Raw genomic sequence first — 14,801 nt, forward strand, 5'->3', positions numbered from 1 at the left:
ATGAAAATCCGGAAAGTGTTGTTAAGTGTAAAATGTTCTCGCCCTGTGTTATTGAATATTGTTAAAAAAGGATTTAGAAATATTGAGAGCAATGAGAAACTATAATTTTATTCGAAGTGAGATGAAAATCAAACCCTGATTAAGGTAGCATAGCGACGATCGTCAGTCTCTCTGACTACTACTTCATGCACCATTATCCTTTCACCTGGCTCTTCACCAATTAAAATAGCTGTAATTACTCTATTTATTCCTCACAAATGCTTCCATCCTCTCCCCAGTTATAAATCTCATCAGCAAACATCTTGAAACTAAGTAGGCTTACATCCTCTTCTAACTATCCTCCACAACCATAGCACATTGCTTCAAAGCGCCGCGCCAATGAGAGCCATGGCCACGCGTTTATCAATTCGGGTTGTTTGTCACATATCAAACTTCGCTACGCTGAAATAGCATAAGGATGATTTAGCGAGACGAAATGAAAACGAACAGGTCCATTTGCCGGAAAGGGATTGTGTGACGGTTTGATTGCAAGGGTATTTGTATGCTTTGTAAAAGTGAGCTAATACAAATTGTGATGTTGCAAGATGTATTCTTGAGGTCAAATGGTGGGAAATGCTTGAATGAAGTAACCAAATGAATTTGTAAGTAGAGTTTTGAACTTGTGCAATATTGGTCATTGTAGCAGCACTCTCTGCTTCCTGGTGAATATCAATACCACAAACTGTTCACCCTTTTAATGAATAGTCAAAACTTCAATTAGATACTCATCTCCTCACTTCATTGAATCGTTTCCCAACTCCTAACCTCAAATCTAAAAAATAGATCTTATGGTCTCTCTCTTTTTTCCCCATCAGTATCCCTTGTTACAAAAAGAATCTTTCCAGTGTTAATCTTCTACATACTCCTATCCGTTTTGTCACCTTAAATTTTCTTCACCATATGCCAACCACCACGTATTGATAGACTTTTCTTTCCTTACTTGACTACTAGCGTTGCATTTTCTCTGTTTATAAACACCACAGAAAAAGGTCAAATAACAATATTAGAATAGGGATGCAAGATTATCGCGCGAGACAATATCGATGTTCATATCATATCAGTGGACTTCGATTATTGCCAATTAATCAAGCAATTAGCAGGACAAAACATTGCAGTCAATAAATAGGAACCGCTGCGGACCATTATCATGAAACCCTGGCACATCCTCCTCCTTTTTTTCCCATCAAGAGATCTTCCTAATTTCTTTACCCTTTAGAACAGTAACACATCCTCCCTCCAAGAAAGGATTAGTTAACATATATATTAAAAAAGCTGGCTTGCAGGTGGTTTCAAACTTTCGTCATATATTCTATCAAATAAAAAAACCGTAAGTTTAGATTGAAGACTTGTAAGTAACAATTCCTGCTTCATTCTACCGCTATGGTGAGATCAGCTTCTTCATCCGATTTACCCTGACATATTAAAAGTGTTAAGTAGGTGGAAACAGAAAGATCAAAACGGGATGAAAATGAAGCAAGTCGAGGTATATGACTAGCACTAAGTGAAATTTTCATAGGAATGGAACTGTGATGTTGGAAATTGGTGAAGTACTGGTTTTCCCGTTATCATTTCCGTAGCACAGTTGTGGTTACCTCGTTGTGAAATTAAGGGGTGTTTATTGATCGATACGGAATAAATGTGCGGGAGAGAAACATTAATTTCTTTGCAGTCAATTCTTTCGTATTTTCATTCTCTGAGTCATTTTCTGGTAACTCTAAAGATCAAACTAAAGCGTAAGTTATCGGGACGGAAATCAGTACTAATATATTCTGTTCTGTTGTTTTGGTATTTCGAGTATACACAATTTAACCTGCAAGGGAGAGATGAGACGGATTGTATGGCAGCATCCTAATTCAAGGGAATAAATATCATTTTGCAAGAAATTGATAGGAACAGTTTCCGTTTGTCGTACCATGATCTCAAAGTGTTTGCCATTTTCTGTCTAACTCTATTGTTATCCAAGGTAGAATTTTTAGTCTGATTAAAACGATTGATAGTTCTTTACGGGATTACCATATGCTGCCATTTGTTTGTTGATCGGACTGATTATTGTCACACAGTTATTACGAATTATATATCAAACCAGTTGTATCATTCTCTTTTTCGGTTTTGTCTTCCTATTAGTATAATGGCATGTAATTTGTGAGCATTTGAATAGATGCGTATTTCCAGAAAGCAGTTGATGAAGAAGAAATAGTTTGCTTCGAAACACAGTGCTAATGTTGAAATGAATGGTAGTAATTGGCCGAACGAATTACTCAAGAAAGGCACCTCACATGGGGAACATGAAAAAAATGCGGAAAAGAATTCACAACCATTATATTCACCGCAGTGTTCTGGACTTACCGATACTCATATCACTTTCCGGAAGAAAGTACCTGCTGTTATCCCTCTCACGGTTATTTGTCTGATGACTAGCAGTTTTTTAAAATACATTTTAAGTTAAGAATAGCGTTTTTGATTTAGTAAGGCGTATTTTTTTACATAGTTGCTTGTAGGAAGAAATGAAAAAGATGAGCAAACTGCTTTAAGAGTTAAAGATTGAAAAAAATGAGAGAAAATTGGGACAAAATTAAGTGAAATTAATGCGAATATATAGTTGCTAAAGAAAATTATTTCTAAGCGCCTGGTTGCACCCTTTAATTAATACAGTTTTAAGGGAATAAAAATAACAGATTTCTATAGAAATACACATGCCACCATGAACAGTAACCAGTAAAATTAAGTTGAATTCTGATCTCACTGTATCTTTTTATCCTTACATTCCACTTTCCTCTTCCCTAACACCATCCCTCTTTTCTCTTTTCATTTCGCACCAATCATCTTCATGTTTTACAATTAATTTAAATTGGGAATTTCAAATACTTCACAAACACTTTCCCTACAAAAATTATCAATCAGCAAAAGCATTAGAATCTGGATGATATTTTTAAAAGATTTTTAGTCGTCACCCGTTGATTCACCTCATTCTTTATTGCTTTCACCGATATTGCTTCGTCCGATTCGCTCACTTTCGACGCAGAATAATTTTTATGGACTACCGTCTGAATTTGATGAAGAGCATCGCTTATCACGACAAAAAATAGCCGCATCCTATCAGCTGCCGCGCACATTTGCAGCTTCGAAAAGTGTGCTTTTTTTTACTTTTATTGGCGAAATAATGTGATCAGACGTATTCGAAAGTTAATTTCCGCTTTTTTAAAAGTTATTTACGCCTTGTTAACGAACTAGGAATTATTAAACTACACATCTTATCCTAAAATTCAGTTCACTGGTTCCAATATCACAAGAATTTTAGGTGTCACGATGTTGGGTTCAAAAACTGCCGTTGAGAGGGGTAGTGCTGATAATTCAGAGAGCCGTTTTTTAATGCAAAAATCACACAAACGAGGGAGGCGTTTATCAGGTAGGAAATGATTGTTTTCATTACTATGGCATTGTTTAAAATAGAACAGATTGAAGTTGTCGTTTGCCACTAGATGAAGTGGCGTAATTTGAGATGCTAACTCTCATTTCACATTTAGTATGTTGCAGTTTACAACTGCACATTCATTAGTCGCTGCCAATTTAGGTAATGATTTTTTGAATATATCACTTTTAAGGTTCATATTGGGATCCGAAAAGTGCACGTTTTAGTAATTTGTGCACTACTGAACTGTAAACTGATCATGATATTTATTTAGGATAAGTTCTCTTTGAAAATTTTACAGTAGTTTGTGTTGCCTAATATTATGGACTTAAATGTTCGTGAATTCCCATTTTATACAGATTTTCAGTTCTTGGCAATCAAAAAAATGTTTGTCAAGATGGAGAGAGTGGAGTAATATGCTCTGCCCAAAATTTAACATCTTAAAGTTTTGATTCTATAACTAAGTAACTTAGTTGCTGAAAGTTGTGGCTTTGAAATCTCGATGTTGTGTTAGGTCATTTTTCTACGCCGTAATCATTTTGACTGAAATTTGAAACAAATTGGCGATGTGGGTTTATTAAATTTTGAAATAAGTATCCGTATTTCGACTTGAACAGTAAACAAACGTAAGCAAAACAATTTTAGTTTGGAGGCATGCACCGTCGATAATTTCATACCTAACGAAGGTGCATAAGATCAGAATTTTGAGAAATATTACATCAGTAAAGCGAATAACAAATTACTGGGAGATGATACATTATTACGGATCTAGATAAACAATCTTTTTCCCTCATCGCTATTGCGAAACATTCAGCTGGTTCTGATGCATGGTTACTTATTTCAGAACAATTGCTAGTGATAATTAGCAAACACAGAGATGGTTCTGTCAAAACTAAAATTATCAAAGAGTTAGTATTGAAGTTCAGTATTGGTACTGTTGCAAATGTTGTTTGGTTCGCTGTACATTTTAAATTTCAAGTTTTAGGTATATTTAGTCAAAAATCAATCGACTCGTCGTTTTCAAATCATATTACAACACTAGGAAATTTGGTGCGAATGCGTAACTCTTCATTAGGCCATTCCGATCCACAAATTTCTGCATCAGTTCAGTCATCTTCCGTTCGTCTTCGAGTATGCTATATTTTTTAGATTCATTTTGATCTCTTTCTTCCTTTTTTTTCAGGGAGAGAGAAAGGTGGACTTTTTTGTATGTCTGACTCCAGTATCTAATAACTTCATACTCCTATTAATGCTTTTAGAGGAAAGACGGAAGTCATCTCTCGTATTCATCGGCTAGTAGCCTTGGATGTCGTCGAAGTCTGAATGCTTCAGCATCACCTATCCTCGCACGAAGGTGCCGATCACCTAATCGTTTAGTACTATTCCCCATCCCTCATGGAAAAACAAATCCAGGAATTGTGCCGCTTAGGTTTGTACCTCTTGGCATTTTTAAATACTCTTTCTCCATTCTTACTGCTAATGAGATTTGTCACTTTACAAACAAGAAAAAACAAGAAATGAGCATGTACTACATTTTTTCAGAACAAGTAATTCGCGTACTGCACCGTTAGCATCAGCTCAGGACAGTAGACGCTGGTCGGTTGCATCTCTTCCATCATCGAGTGGTTACGGGACACCCGGAAGCAATTCAGCATTTTCGGTTATTTGATTTTAGAAGTTTCATCCTTGAAGATTCGTCTATAGACTTTTACTGGAATGCAATTCCTAGAAAAAATTTTTCCAGGTTGAATATTGCTTGTTTTTTTCCCACACAACGAAATATAATTAGTGCACGAATATTAGCGTCTTTCAAGTTTTGTTAATACTCAGTATAGAGAGGCAGAGTTATATAACTTTTATATAAGGTAGTTGTGCAAATTATGCTCTGACAAAATGCATGAAATTTCGACTCAAAATTCAAGGAAAAAAGTCAAGTCTACTGATGAGTTTGTTTCTTTTTTCAGCCTTCATTATGTTTTCCAAAAAGAAAAGATTCATAATCACTTTTCTGCAGGACAAGCTTACTATTTTGATGTAGTTTTGTCATAGCATTCCAGGAGATTATGAGTCTTTAGAAAAAAAATAAATCTTTGCAGAGTGAATATTCATCGCAAGAACAGCTTTGTGATTTTGTTGCCGATTTGCGACTTAGTAGTGCTGAGGGTTCAAATGAAGATTTTGCGAGACAAAATCGTCCTCGTTCTCGCAGCTTGACGTAAGTTTACGCTTGATGTTTTTTTTAGCTTGAAGGTTCCGACACCTTCGTTGTTTAATTCTATACTGTTTCGAATTAGGAAAACTGGATTTGTTTCTATGCATAATTGAGGGATGGTCAATGCTTCCTAGACATTTCGTTAGTATTTGTTTTCCCTACTGAGTACAAAATCAAAAATCACGTCATTTTTTGCGTTGTACACATATGAAAAGCATTATGGTGAGAATCTGTAAAGTTTTTTTATCGGAAGGTGGAATAAATGGAATAGTTTAAATGCCGATATTATGCCGATATTATGAACTACTTAAAGAAAACTTATGTAGTATGCTTGTTGTATTATCACTGATCACTTCTGATACCCTGTGGAATGATAAGCTCTACGAAATTTTTGTAGTTATCTTAAATCTATTTGAAGTTATAACCGTTTCCATATGTTATAGAAATTCTATAAATTTCGGTTTTGACTCGATATATAGTGTTGTTGATCACAAAACAATTTACAAGGAACGTTTTCCAAAGGTATGAAGAAATTTTACTGATATTTCGACCAACCATAAGTTTTAGTGATTAATATAATTGTTTGGCCAGTCTGTAAGCAGTACTAGATTTTTTATGCTTTCTACATTCTCACCGTAGTCAAGCTAAGCAATATGACCAGTTAAAAAGAGAGCTAATGTTTTGAAAACTTCATCATGTTACATAGTTGCTTTAGGCAAAGAAGCAAATGGAAGAGCAACTCAGTCAGTTAGTCGATGAAAATGCCCCATTATCTGGTGTTACATCTTTGGATACAACATTACGGCCAGAAAGTATATACGTAGAGGATGCCTGGGGTGGCTCACCGAACACTTCGCTTAACTCACTGATTAGTCGTCGGTCTATGATGGCTGAAAACATGGAGGGTGATCCCAGAATGCGACTAATCTCGGATGGTGCTACGCGATTTCTTCATCATCAGATTGTCGAAGTCGCTAATGGTATTTCATATGCCGTTTCTAGATCTTCAGTGGTAGATTACTTGGAATTGTTGGGAAAGAATTCACTTGAAAATCGTATAGGTTATGATTGCAGTAAATCAGCTTAACATTGCTTTGGTTTTATCAGAATATGGAAAGGTACTGTATATGTCTCATGGAAATTTTCATTTTGGAGAGCTGGGATATAAAAATTTTAGATAACGAGAATAACACGCTCATACTTACCAGAGAAACCATCTATAATTTTGTAACTCAGGTTGAAACACTTTATATCATTAGAAAAACTAGGATTTTTAAGCCTTTCTGGGCATACTTAGGGATGCAGATTATGAGTATAAAGAAAATTTCAGATTGTCTGTCAAAGTCGAGAGATGACCTCACCAATGCCTCTTACTTCTCAGAAATATCGCAAAGACTCGAATCTGTTATTGCCGAAGCACACGAAAAAACTCCACCTGAAAGCTTTGCTTTTTTATCTAAAATGGCGAAGCATGTACTTATGATAATTTCTCGACCGGCTCGTATTTTAGAATGCTTGGTAATTAATTTCTATTAGTTGAAGTCTGATTTGTTATTGAAAAATAGCGGAGATTTGAAGGATGTTCCGGAATTTTTAAGCAGTCAGAAAAGCAAACTTATTGCTTTCTTCCTTTCCCCTCCGTTTTCTCGATATCTGAGTGTAGGAAATTTTCGATGTGATTAAAGGAGTTCGATCCAGATCAGTTCTATCACTTGTTACAAGAAACGGAGGGAGCGGTTCGCGAACAGCTCGGCGCAGGTAATGCTAGAGTTCCAGATTTACCTCAGTACATCATAAGCAAACTTGGTCTGAATAAGAATTTGATGTCCGAATCTGCAGTTGATATTTCCAAGGTATGTTATATCTGGAGTCTTGTGTATGCCTTACTTCTGCAAGTGAATGTGACCTTTAAAATAAGAAAAACGGACTTTTAGGCGCAAGAAGTACGCTAATATTAACTTGGCTTTTGTGCTTATTTCTATGTAACTAGTTCCTAATTTGTTTCAAAAACATAAGATTCTTCATGAGCATGATCAGTTAGCTGATTGAATTTCGCATGCATGACATGTATTTCTTCTATTTTGGAAAAAGAAATCTTACAGGGAGCGCAAGGTTCACTATTCGATGATGAAACTCGCTTAGCTATGGAGTGTGACCATGAATTGTGTAAAAGACGTCCACCATCTGAAGATGACTATGAAACAGTTCGGGTGAGTGAAAATGATGTCCTTGAATTTCAGTGCATGATATAAATAGATTAGAAGTGATATTATTATTGACTAACATAGTCTTTGATGAAAAATGATAATCTGAGGTCATATTAATCCTGCATTTCTGGAAGATTTCATGTCTGTGAAAGACTTCGTTCTAGAATTGAAGCAGTCGGTATATTGTAGATGGCTAGTAGGATATTGAATATCGTAAATCAAGCTTTCCATTTATAAAGTAAACATTATATAATGAAACATTTTACTGGAAGATTTTTCGTATTTCTCAGTGACCAAAGCGCAATCATATTTAATTTCAATGGTTATTATTTTTTGGGGGCAAAGGTTTAAATTATTAAGTTAATAAGTAATGGAGCATATGGCGCCGTTTATTTGGTGCGGCATAAAGAAACACGACAACGATTTGCACTGAAGCGCATGAAGAAACAAACTTTATTGATGCGTAATCAAATAAATCAGGTAGTTTGCTTGTAACATTCACTTATTTCGTTTGTCTGCTAATTTGGCAGGAAGATTTATTGGACTGGAAAATGCAAAATGTTTAATAATGTCAAGTCCAAATTTATTACTTTCTTTAGATATATGCTGAGAGGGATATACTGACATTTACGGATAATCCATTTGTCGTATCATTTTATGGTTCATTCGAGACGCGTCATCATTTGTGCATGTTGATGGAGTACGTCGAAGGTGGGGACTGTGCAACTCTACTAAAAAAAGCTGGAACATTACCACTTGATGCAGCACGGCTATATATTGCAGAAACTGTTCTTGCTATTGATTATCTTCATTCTTATGGTATTGTACACCGTGATTTAAAGCCCGACAAGTAAATCTCTTATATTTTTCTAATTCCTTCCTCGCTTTTAATAAATTATTATGAAATGAAATATAAATTTTTCAAATAGAATCTGAGTCCCAAAAATCGGTGGTAAATTTGATGAAAATAGTCGAGGATATTGTTTAGGTGGGAAATAAATTTTGTTTCATACAAGGTTCAAAATTTGATCGTTTGTTAAATTTCGTTGGTAGAGCATGCATGGTTTCTTTTAAACCAGGGTGACTTCTAGAGCATTACGAATCTGTTTCTAAAATTCACTTGTGATTTCATATCAGGTAGTAATATAAAAGAAAACGGGAAACGTTTTCAAATTTTTAATCGAAGTTTTAGTACCTTTTAATATTGTGGTTTTTTTTGCATCCAACTTCATAATTCTCTCATCTATTTTTAGCCTATTGATAACGGCAATAGGCCATATAAAATTAACCGACTTTGGACTTTCAAAGATTGGTCTGATGAATCGTGCAACACTTCTTTGCGAAAATTACTTGGATATTTCGGATACACAACAATTTACTGATAAACAGCTCTGTGGTACTCCTGAATATATCGCGCCAGAAGTAATTTTAAGGCAAGGATATGGTAAGCTCACTGATTTCTCCTACCTTTTTTTCATGTGAAATATTTATTACTTCAGTATGAAAAAAGTTTTTGCGATTGCGAAGATTCATTATTTTTTTCTTGAAATTTTCCACTTATTTCGTCATTTTTCTTTATTTTTTTTTGGAATTCCCCACTTATTTCGTCATTTTTTAAACAATGAACATTTAGCATTTTGTATAATTTTAAGGTAAACCAGTGGATTGGTGGGCACTTGGTATTATTTTGTATGAATTCCTAATTGGAATTGTTCCGTTTATGGCTGACACTCCAGAACATTTGTTTGCAAAAATTGTTAATGGTTAGTTTATTGTCGGATGTTACTGTTCCAAAAGATCTCTTAACATAAAATTTTTATGAACTAAAAAATGTATTTCTCCGTTTCATTCTGAGAAATTTGAAGAGGAGGCGGAGTTTCCTGAAGGGGAAGAAGCATTGCCCATGGAAGCTGAATCTTTGATTAAACGTTTGTTGGAGAAGGATCCAATAGAACGGCTTGGATCAGCTGGTGGTGCTCAGCAAGTTTGTTTCGTCCAAATACATTGTGTTTTAGTCGATAGCTGCTATGGTTGTCATTTAGACACTGTGATATTTGCCTTTTGAATCACTGGAAACTTTTTTTTTAAATCGTTTTACTTATTGTTTTTTTCTTTCAAATTACAGCTGATGAATGATCCTTTTTTTGCTGGTTTAAATTTCAAAACTTTGTTGCGTCAAAAAGCAGAATTTGTGCCCCAACTGGAGGGGGATGAAGATACATCTTATTTTGATACTAGAACAGATCGGTTTGTGATTTTTATATTTGATTTCTTCTTTTCTTAAGGGAGTTTTTGAGAAAATTTCGTAAACGAAATACTTTGAACGCTTCCTTGCCTGAGAAATGTAGTTTGCTTCTGTAGGTTATTTTCCATTATGTACTGAAGAAATCGAATTTCTGCGTTAAATTTCATCCCTTCATGACCGCTGGGACTCTCCGATTTATTAGATGTTTATTAGATGCTGTATATTGGAATTATGGACATGTCTGCATCATATATCCTCTAGAAAAGCTAAACAGCGGATGTTCTTCTGTATGATCTATGCATCAAAGTACTAGGTCCGAACCTTTGTTTGAGAGTGATATAAGGCATTTTTCCAGAAATTTCTGGCACGTCCTGTATGAGGTTCACTCATGAGTTACATGCGCTGATTCTTAAATCTTATTGTTGGTAACTCTAATATTTTACTTTTTTTTCCAGCTACAATCATGATGTTGACAGTGGTGACGAAGATAATGCTCCAATGTTTGGTTCTTTTGATACTGCATCACCTCGCCATTCAGTAATCAGTGCTGAGTCATTTAATGTAGCCCAGGTATTTTTCCCTTTCATCGAATTTCCTAATAGTTTGTAAAAATCTTTATTTTATTCAGGCTACAAGTTTTGATAGTGTCAAGAACACTCGGTCAGATTCGAGTTCAGTTTCTCTTCAGTTAAGCGGAGATTTTAATGAAAACAAGATGGATACTAAATATGATTTATTACCAACGGTCAGTTCACTTTCTTTTTTTGTTACTATTTTTTAGAATAAAATTTTATTAATTCGTGTCAAACATCGTCAAAATCGCAGCAGTGCATGATACTTTTATCTATGAAAATTTCATCTTATTCCAAATATTTTATTAAAATCATTGAAAACAAATTACAGTACGCCGTAATTTACCTTTGTATGGATTTTTGTTTTGTTGCAACTGATCTTTTTACTTCCAACTGAACTTTTTCGAAACTGAACTGAACTGAACTTTTTCTAGACAGTGCTACTTAGGCGGTGTTTTTCATCTCAGCTTCAAAATAATTTGTCTACATCAAACAATGGAACAAATGAAACGGGTTGTCTGAATACAGTTGGGTTATCTACATGTGCTTCATCTGATGCACTCAGTTTTTCCGAATATTCGCAGTCGGTACCAGTTATAGAAGGTTATCATAATCAGAAAAGTAACGCAACAACGTCATTGCCACGGTAAGCGCGCTAATGGTTTTTCGAAGTTATAAAATGATGAAAATTTTCTTCTGAGATCTTAATCGATTATTGGAAAATCTTACATTGTGGGATTAGGACAAACATGTTTTCTAATTTGATTTCAGTTTTCGAAGTTTTCCAATTTTTCTTTTCCTTTTTTGTTTTCTATAGGTGTGGGAATTAAAGCTGCATAGCTTTTTTGATTTAGCTTGCTAAAGTGACAGTTTTCATTTCAGTTTCTCGGTAACCTGTGAACCCGACGCAACTACTGTTAGCTCTTGTGATAAGAAAGAACTATCGCCTGTAACTGAATCACGAACAGCTTCTAATCTAATTATTTTCGATTCTGTGTGTTTTTGATCAAACCTGAATTATTTTATCACTTCGTTAAGGAAATTTTTCATACATTTTCACACTGACTGTACACATATTTACTCTATAGGTAGATCTTGCTCAAATTACTAAAGGAAAAAATTTAGAGAATGACTTGTGTTAATTCTGAGCATTATTTTAGAAATATATTTCCTTCTGCATCCTGCACTTTTCAGAGTCGAAGCGATGAAGCCGTTAGTGAACACGACCGTACTTTGCAACTCGAAATCCCAAAACAGTCTTCGCCCTTACTCACTCATCATTCGCCCGCTGGTTCAGCTTCCAGCGCGTCATCAGTTGATGGTATTTCCACCAATCCATTAGGTAACGCAACTCCTACAACGGGACACAATTTTCCATTGAGAGCGCCAATAATCATCAAGTAAGAACGTTGAAATTTTTATTCCATAATAGAGATCTACCTTTTTTCGAAAAAATCCTTTGATGCTTCTAGTCTTTTATGCGAACATGGGAGAAACTTTATTGCGAAACAAAAAATATATATAAAGTACATTATTCCAAAAAAAAGAGATATATTTGTATATGTTATCTTTATGAATCATTTAATTGAAAATACAGGATCATAAAAACGTATTCTATTTTGCGCTCTTTTAGGAAAGGACCAAAAGGTTTCGGATTCACGATTCGTTCAGTACGTGTTTATTTGGGTGAACAGTCGGATTATTATACTATTGAACATTTAGTGACGAAAGTGGAAGAAGGTTCTCCAGCTTACCAATCTGGTATACGGCCAAATGATCTTATTACTCATGTTCATTCTCAACCTGTTTCTAATCTCACACATCCGCAGTTGTTGCATCACCTTCTCGCATATGGAAATGAGCTTTCCCTGAAGGTTAGCCATTTATTTATTCAATAAGGAGTCAGCTTGTGGAGAGATTTAATTAATTTTTGACCTGGTACTGCATAAGAGAGTAAGAGCCATGAGAGTTATGTATTTCTGAAAGTGTTAGAACAGAGATGGGACATGTATTCATCATACTTTTGTATAATGTCGCAGTATATTTTCTGGTATGGGAGTATATATTTTTTTTAAATTTACCATTTGATCCTTTTCTATATCTCTTCCATTTCTTTGCTTCATGTGTTCCATATAAACTATCTTGGTGGTGGGTGATTTCAGTTCACTTTCCTGAGTAATTTTTGTTTGAAGATTTGAGATCAATGAAATTCCCTAATTTTTGAATATCAACAATTTTTAAAAACTGAACGTTTATAGACTATACCACTCTCATCAACCTCAATTCGTGAAGGTGCACCACGTCGTACAGTTGGCAAGCTGGCCAAGAAGAAACTGAGAAAACCACAACATCGCGTTCAACTGGAGAAGAAGGCTAGGAAATCGTCACTTCTCCGTCGGTTAAGCGGCAAAAGAGCTAGCAATGACATTATTCCTGGAAGTTCATCCCAGAAACAGACGTTCATGCCTCGGTCAGCTTCTAGTCAAGATGGAATACAGCTAAGGTGATTATTGATTTGTCTGGAAGAATCGGGAACTTTCTGGACGAGATTCAATACCTAAGTCGTGATAGCTTTGTTTTAGTCTTATGAACATAGTATTTGCCTTTTTTTTATACATATTTATTAAGTTATAACTTGACAATTTTACTATTGCAGCAGCGTAATTGCTTCGTCTTCCACATTGGCGGTTGTACCAACGGTGGGTTCAAATGGTTGTGTGTTCCAGCGACTTTCAGATGCTAGCTCACCCATTAAAAAGGAAGAGAAATTGATTTCTGCATCACCACTAGCACTAGCATGCGCAAATCGACCATCTACATTACAGGTACCGTTAATGATAGAAGAATTCAACATGTTCCTTGTAAAAAATAAATGTATGATATTGCGAATTCGAAAACGTTCGAAAATCGAGTAACTGATTGTTGCGAAATCCTCCCATTTTACTTGTTTATATATGATGTAAAGGACAGGAATTTTTGATATGTATGTGTTGTAATCTACAGGAATTTGTTTGTCAGTTCAGATTAATCATATTTGGTTAAGTTGATCGATAAAATTGCCGTATCAGTTCTTTTATTCAGTTCTTTAATTAAACATTAAATTAATTTTTTTAAGGGGCTAAAACATAAAATGACTGGAATGGCGCACCATTTAACGACGCGTAAACAGTTATCTACACCAGTTGCAGTCAGTCCACTGGCAAGAGATAAAGTTGCTTTTATTTCAAGGTTATTGCTTCAATTTCAAAGTCCAGGTTGTTCCGATTTTAAGGTTTTTTGAATATAAAAGTTGGCGGAAAGAATATGTTTTTTGTTGGTTCCGAATGAATTCGGAAAAAGTTTGGTGCATTTCGTCCAACTTTCGTCTTAATAAGTTATGTAGAAATCTTCAGAGTTTTTGACTGACGTTGTTTTGCTAATTGTTTTATAGTGATTTCTATATTCAAGGTACGTTGTTATCGGTTCTGAAATTTTAAGTCATGCTGTCAGTTAGGCTGCTTCGGAGATAAAAAGTGAGAAATTTTCAAATAGTAGCTATTGGAGTGTCGCATAGTTAGAATTGTTATAGTTCAGGTCATGTATTCAGCAATTTATCTTTTTCATTTTACTGGAAATGTTTGTTGCTGTAGTTATATTTATAAGCGGGTTTCGAAGTAAAGGTGTTGTTTGACACTGTTCTTTCAGATCGCCTAGTCCATCTCAGTTGTCAAGAAATGCATCCTATACAAAGCTTCAAAATATACAACCTGAAGCAAAGTAGTAAGACAAAATGCAAGAAATTTTGTATACCTTTCCGCACCGTCGAATAATATTGCTTGGTTTTTCAAAGTTTTACTTATATTTTCAAATCCATTCTTTCTCTCTACGATTCGTTACTTTATTGTATTTTTCTTTTACTTATTTTTAAGCTTCAGTTACTTGTCTTTCAAAAGGAATGTGTATACATGTTTTGTATATTTCACTCTTTTCATTGAATAATGCATGGTCGATTCACGAATTACTAACTGCTACAGATGGCGGATTCCTTTCTGATTAACTAATGGTTCTCATATAGGTTCTCACGTTAGGTTCTCCTAACGGTGTTTTCCTGTAGTAAACTGCTAATAAACTTTTGTTT

The 14,801-nt window shown here is 34.9% G+C and overlaps 1 protein-coding gene across 1 annotated transcript in view; it reads left to right on the forward strand.

The window, feature by feature from the left end:
* Nucleotides 1-2,203: 2,203 nt before the first annotated feature.
* LOAG_07481 (AGC/MAST/MAST protein kinase) overlaps nt 2,204-14,801 on the forward strand; it is a gene marked incomplete at its 3' end in the record, with an annotated part of 13,193 nt that continues 595 nt past the window's right edge. Inside the window, exons 1-27 of the mRNA XM_020447446.1 lie at nt 2,204-2,413; nt 2,984-3,167; nt 3,338-3,445; nt 4,434-4,579; nt 4,708-4,877; nt 4,991-5,108; nt 5,545-5,663; nt 6,104-6,182; nt 6,376-6,640; nt 6,991-7,178; nt 7,346-7,513; nt 7,763-7,870; nt 8,228-8,347; nt 8,467-8,717; nt 9,121-9,311; nt 9,520-9,630; nt 9,733-9,851; nt 9,993-10,114; nt 10,568-10,682; nt 10,741-10,857; nt 11,119-11,330; nt 11,567-11,678; nt 11,879-12,084; nt 12,318-12,558; nt 12,943-13,187; nt 13,341-13,509; nt 13,800-13,912. Of these exons, the coding sequence (XP_020302323.1) occupies nt 2,267-2,413; nt 2,984-3,167; nt 3,338-3,445; nt 4,434-4,579; nt 4,708-4,877; nt 4,991-5,108; nt 5,545-5,663; nt 6,104-6,182; nt 6,376-6,640; nt 6,991-7,178; nt 7,346-7,513; nt 7,763-7,870; nt 8,228-8,347; nt 8,467-8,717; nt 9,121-9,311; nt 9,520-9,630; nt 9,733-9,851; nt 9,993-10,114; nt 10,568-10,682; nt 10,741-10,857; nt 11,119-11,330; nt 11,567-11,678; nt 11,879-12,084; nt 12,318-12,558; nt 12,943-13,187; nt 13,341-13,509; nt 13,800-13,912 (4,244 nt within the window). The 5' untranslated portion in view covers nt 2,204-2,266. The remainder of the gene's footprint in view (nt 2,414-2,983; nt 3,168-3,337; nt 3,446-4,433; nt 4,580-4,707; nt 4,878-4,990; nt 5,109-5,544; nt 5,664-6,103; nt 6,183-6,375; nt 6,641-6,990; nt 7,179-7,345; nt 7,514-7,762; nt 7,871-8,227; nt 8,348-8,466; nt 8,718-9,120; nt 9,312-9,519; nt 9,631-9,732; nt 9,852-9,992; nt 10,115-10,567; nt 10,683-10,740; nt 10,858-11,118; nt 11,331-11,566; nt 11,679-11,878; nt 12,085-12,317; nt 12,559-12,942; nt 13,188-13,340; nt 13,510-13,799; nt 13,913-14,801) is intronic.

The sequence above is a fragment of the Loa loa genome (genome assembly GCF_000183805.2).
Source record: "Loa loa unplaced genomic scaffold supercont3.10, whole genome shotgun sequence".
Lineage (NCBI taxonomy): Eukaryota > Metazoa > Nematoda > Chromadorea > Rhabditida > Onchocercidae > Loa > Loa loa.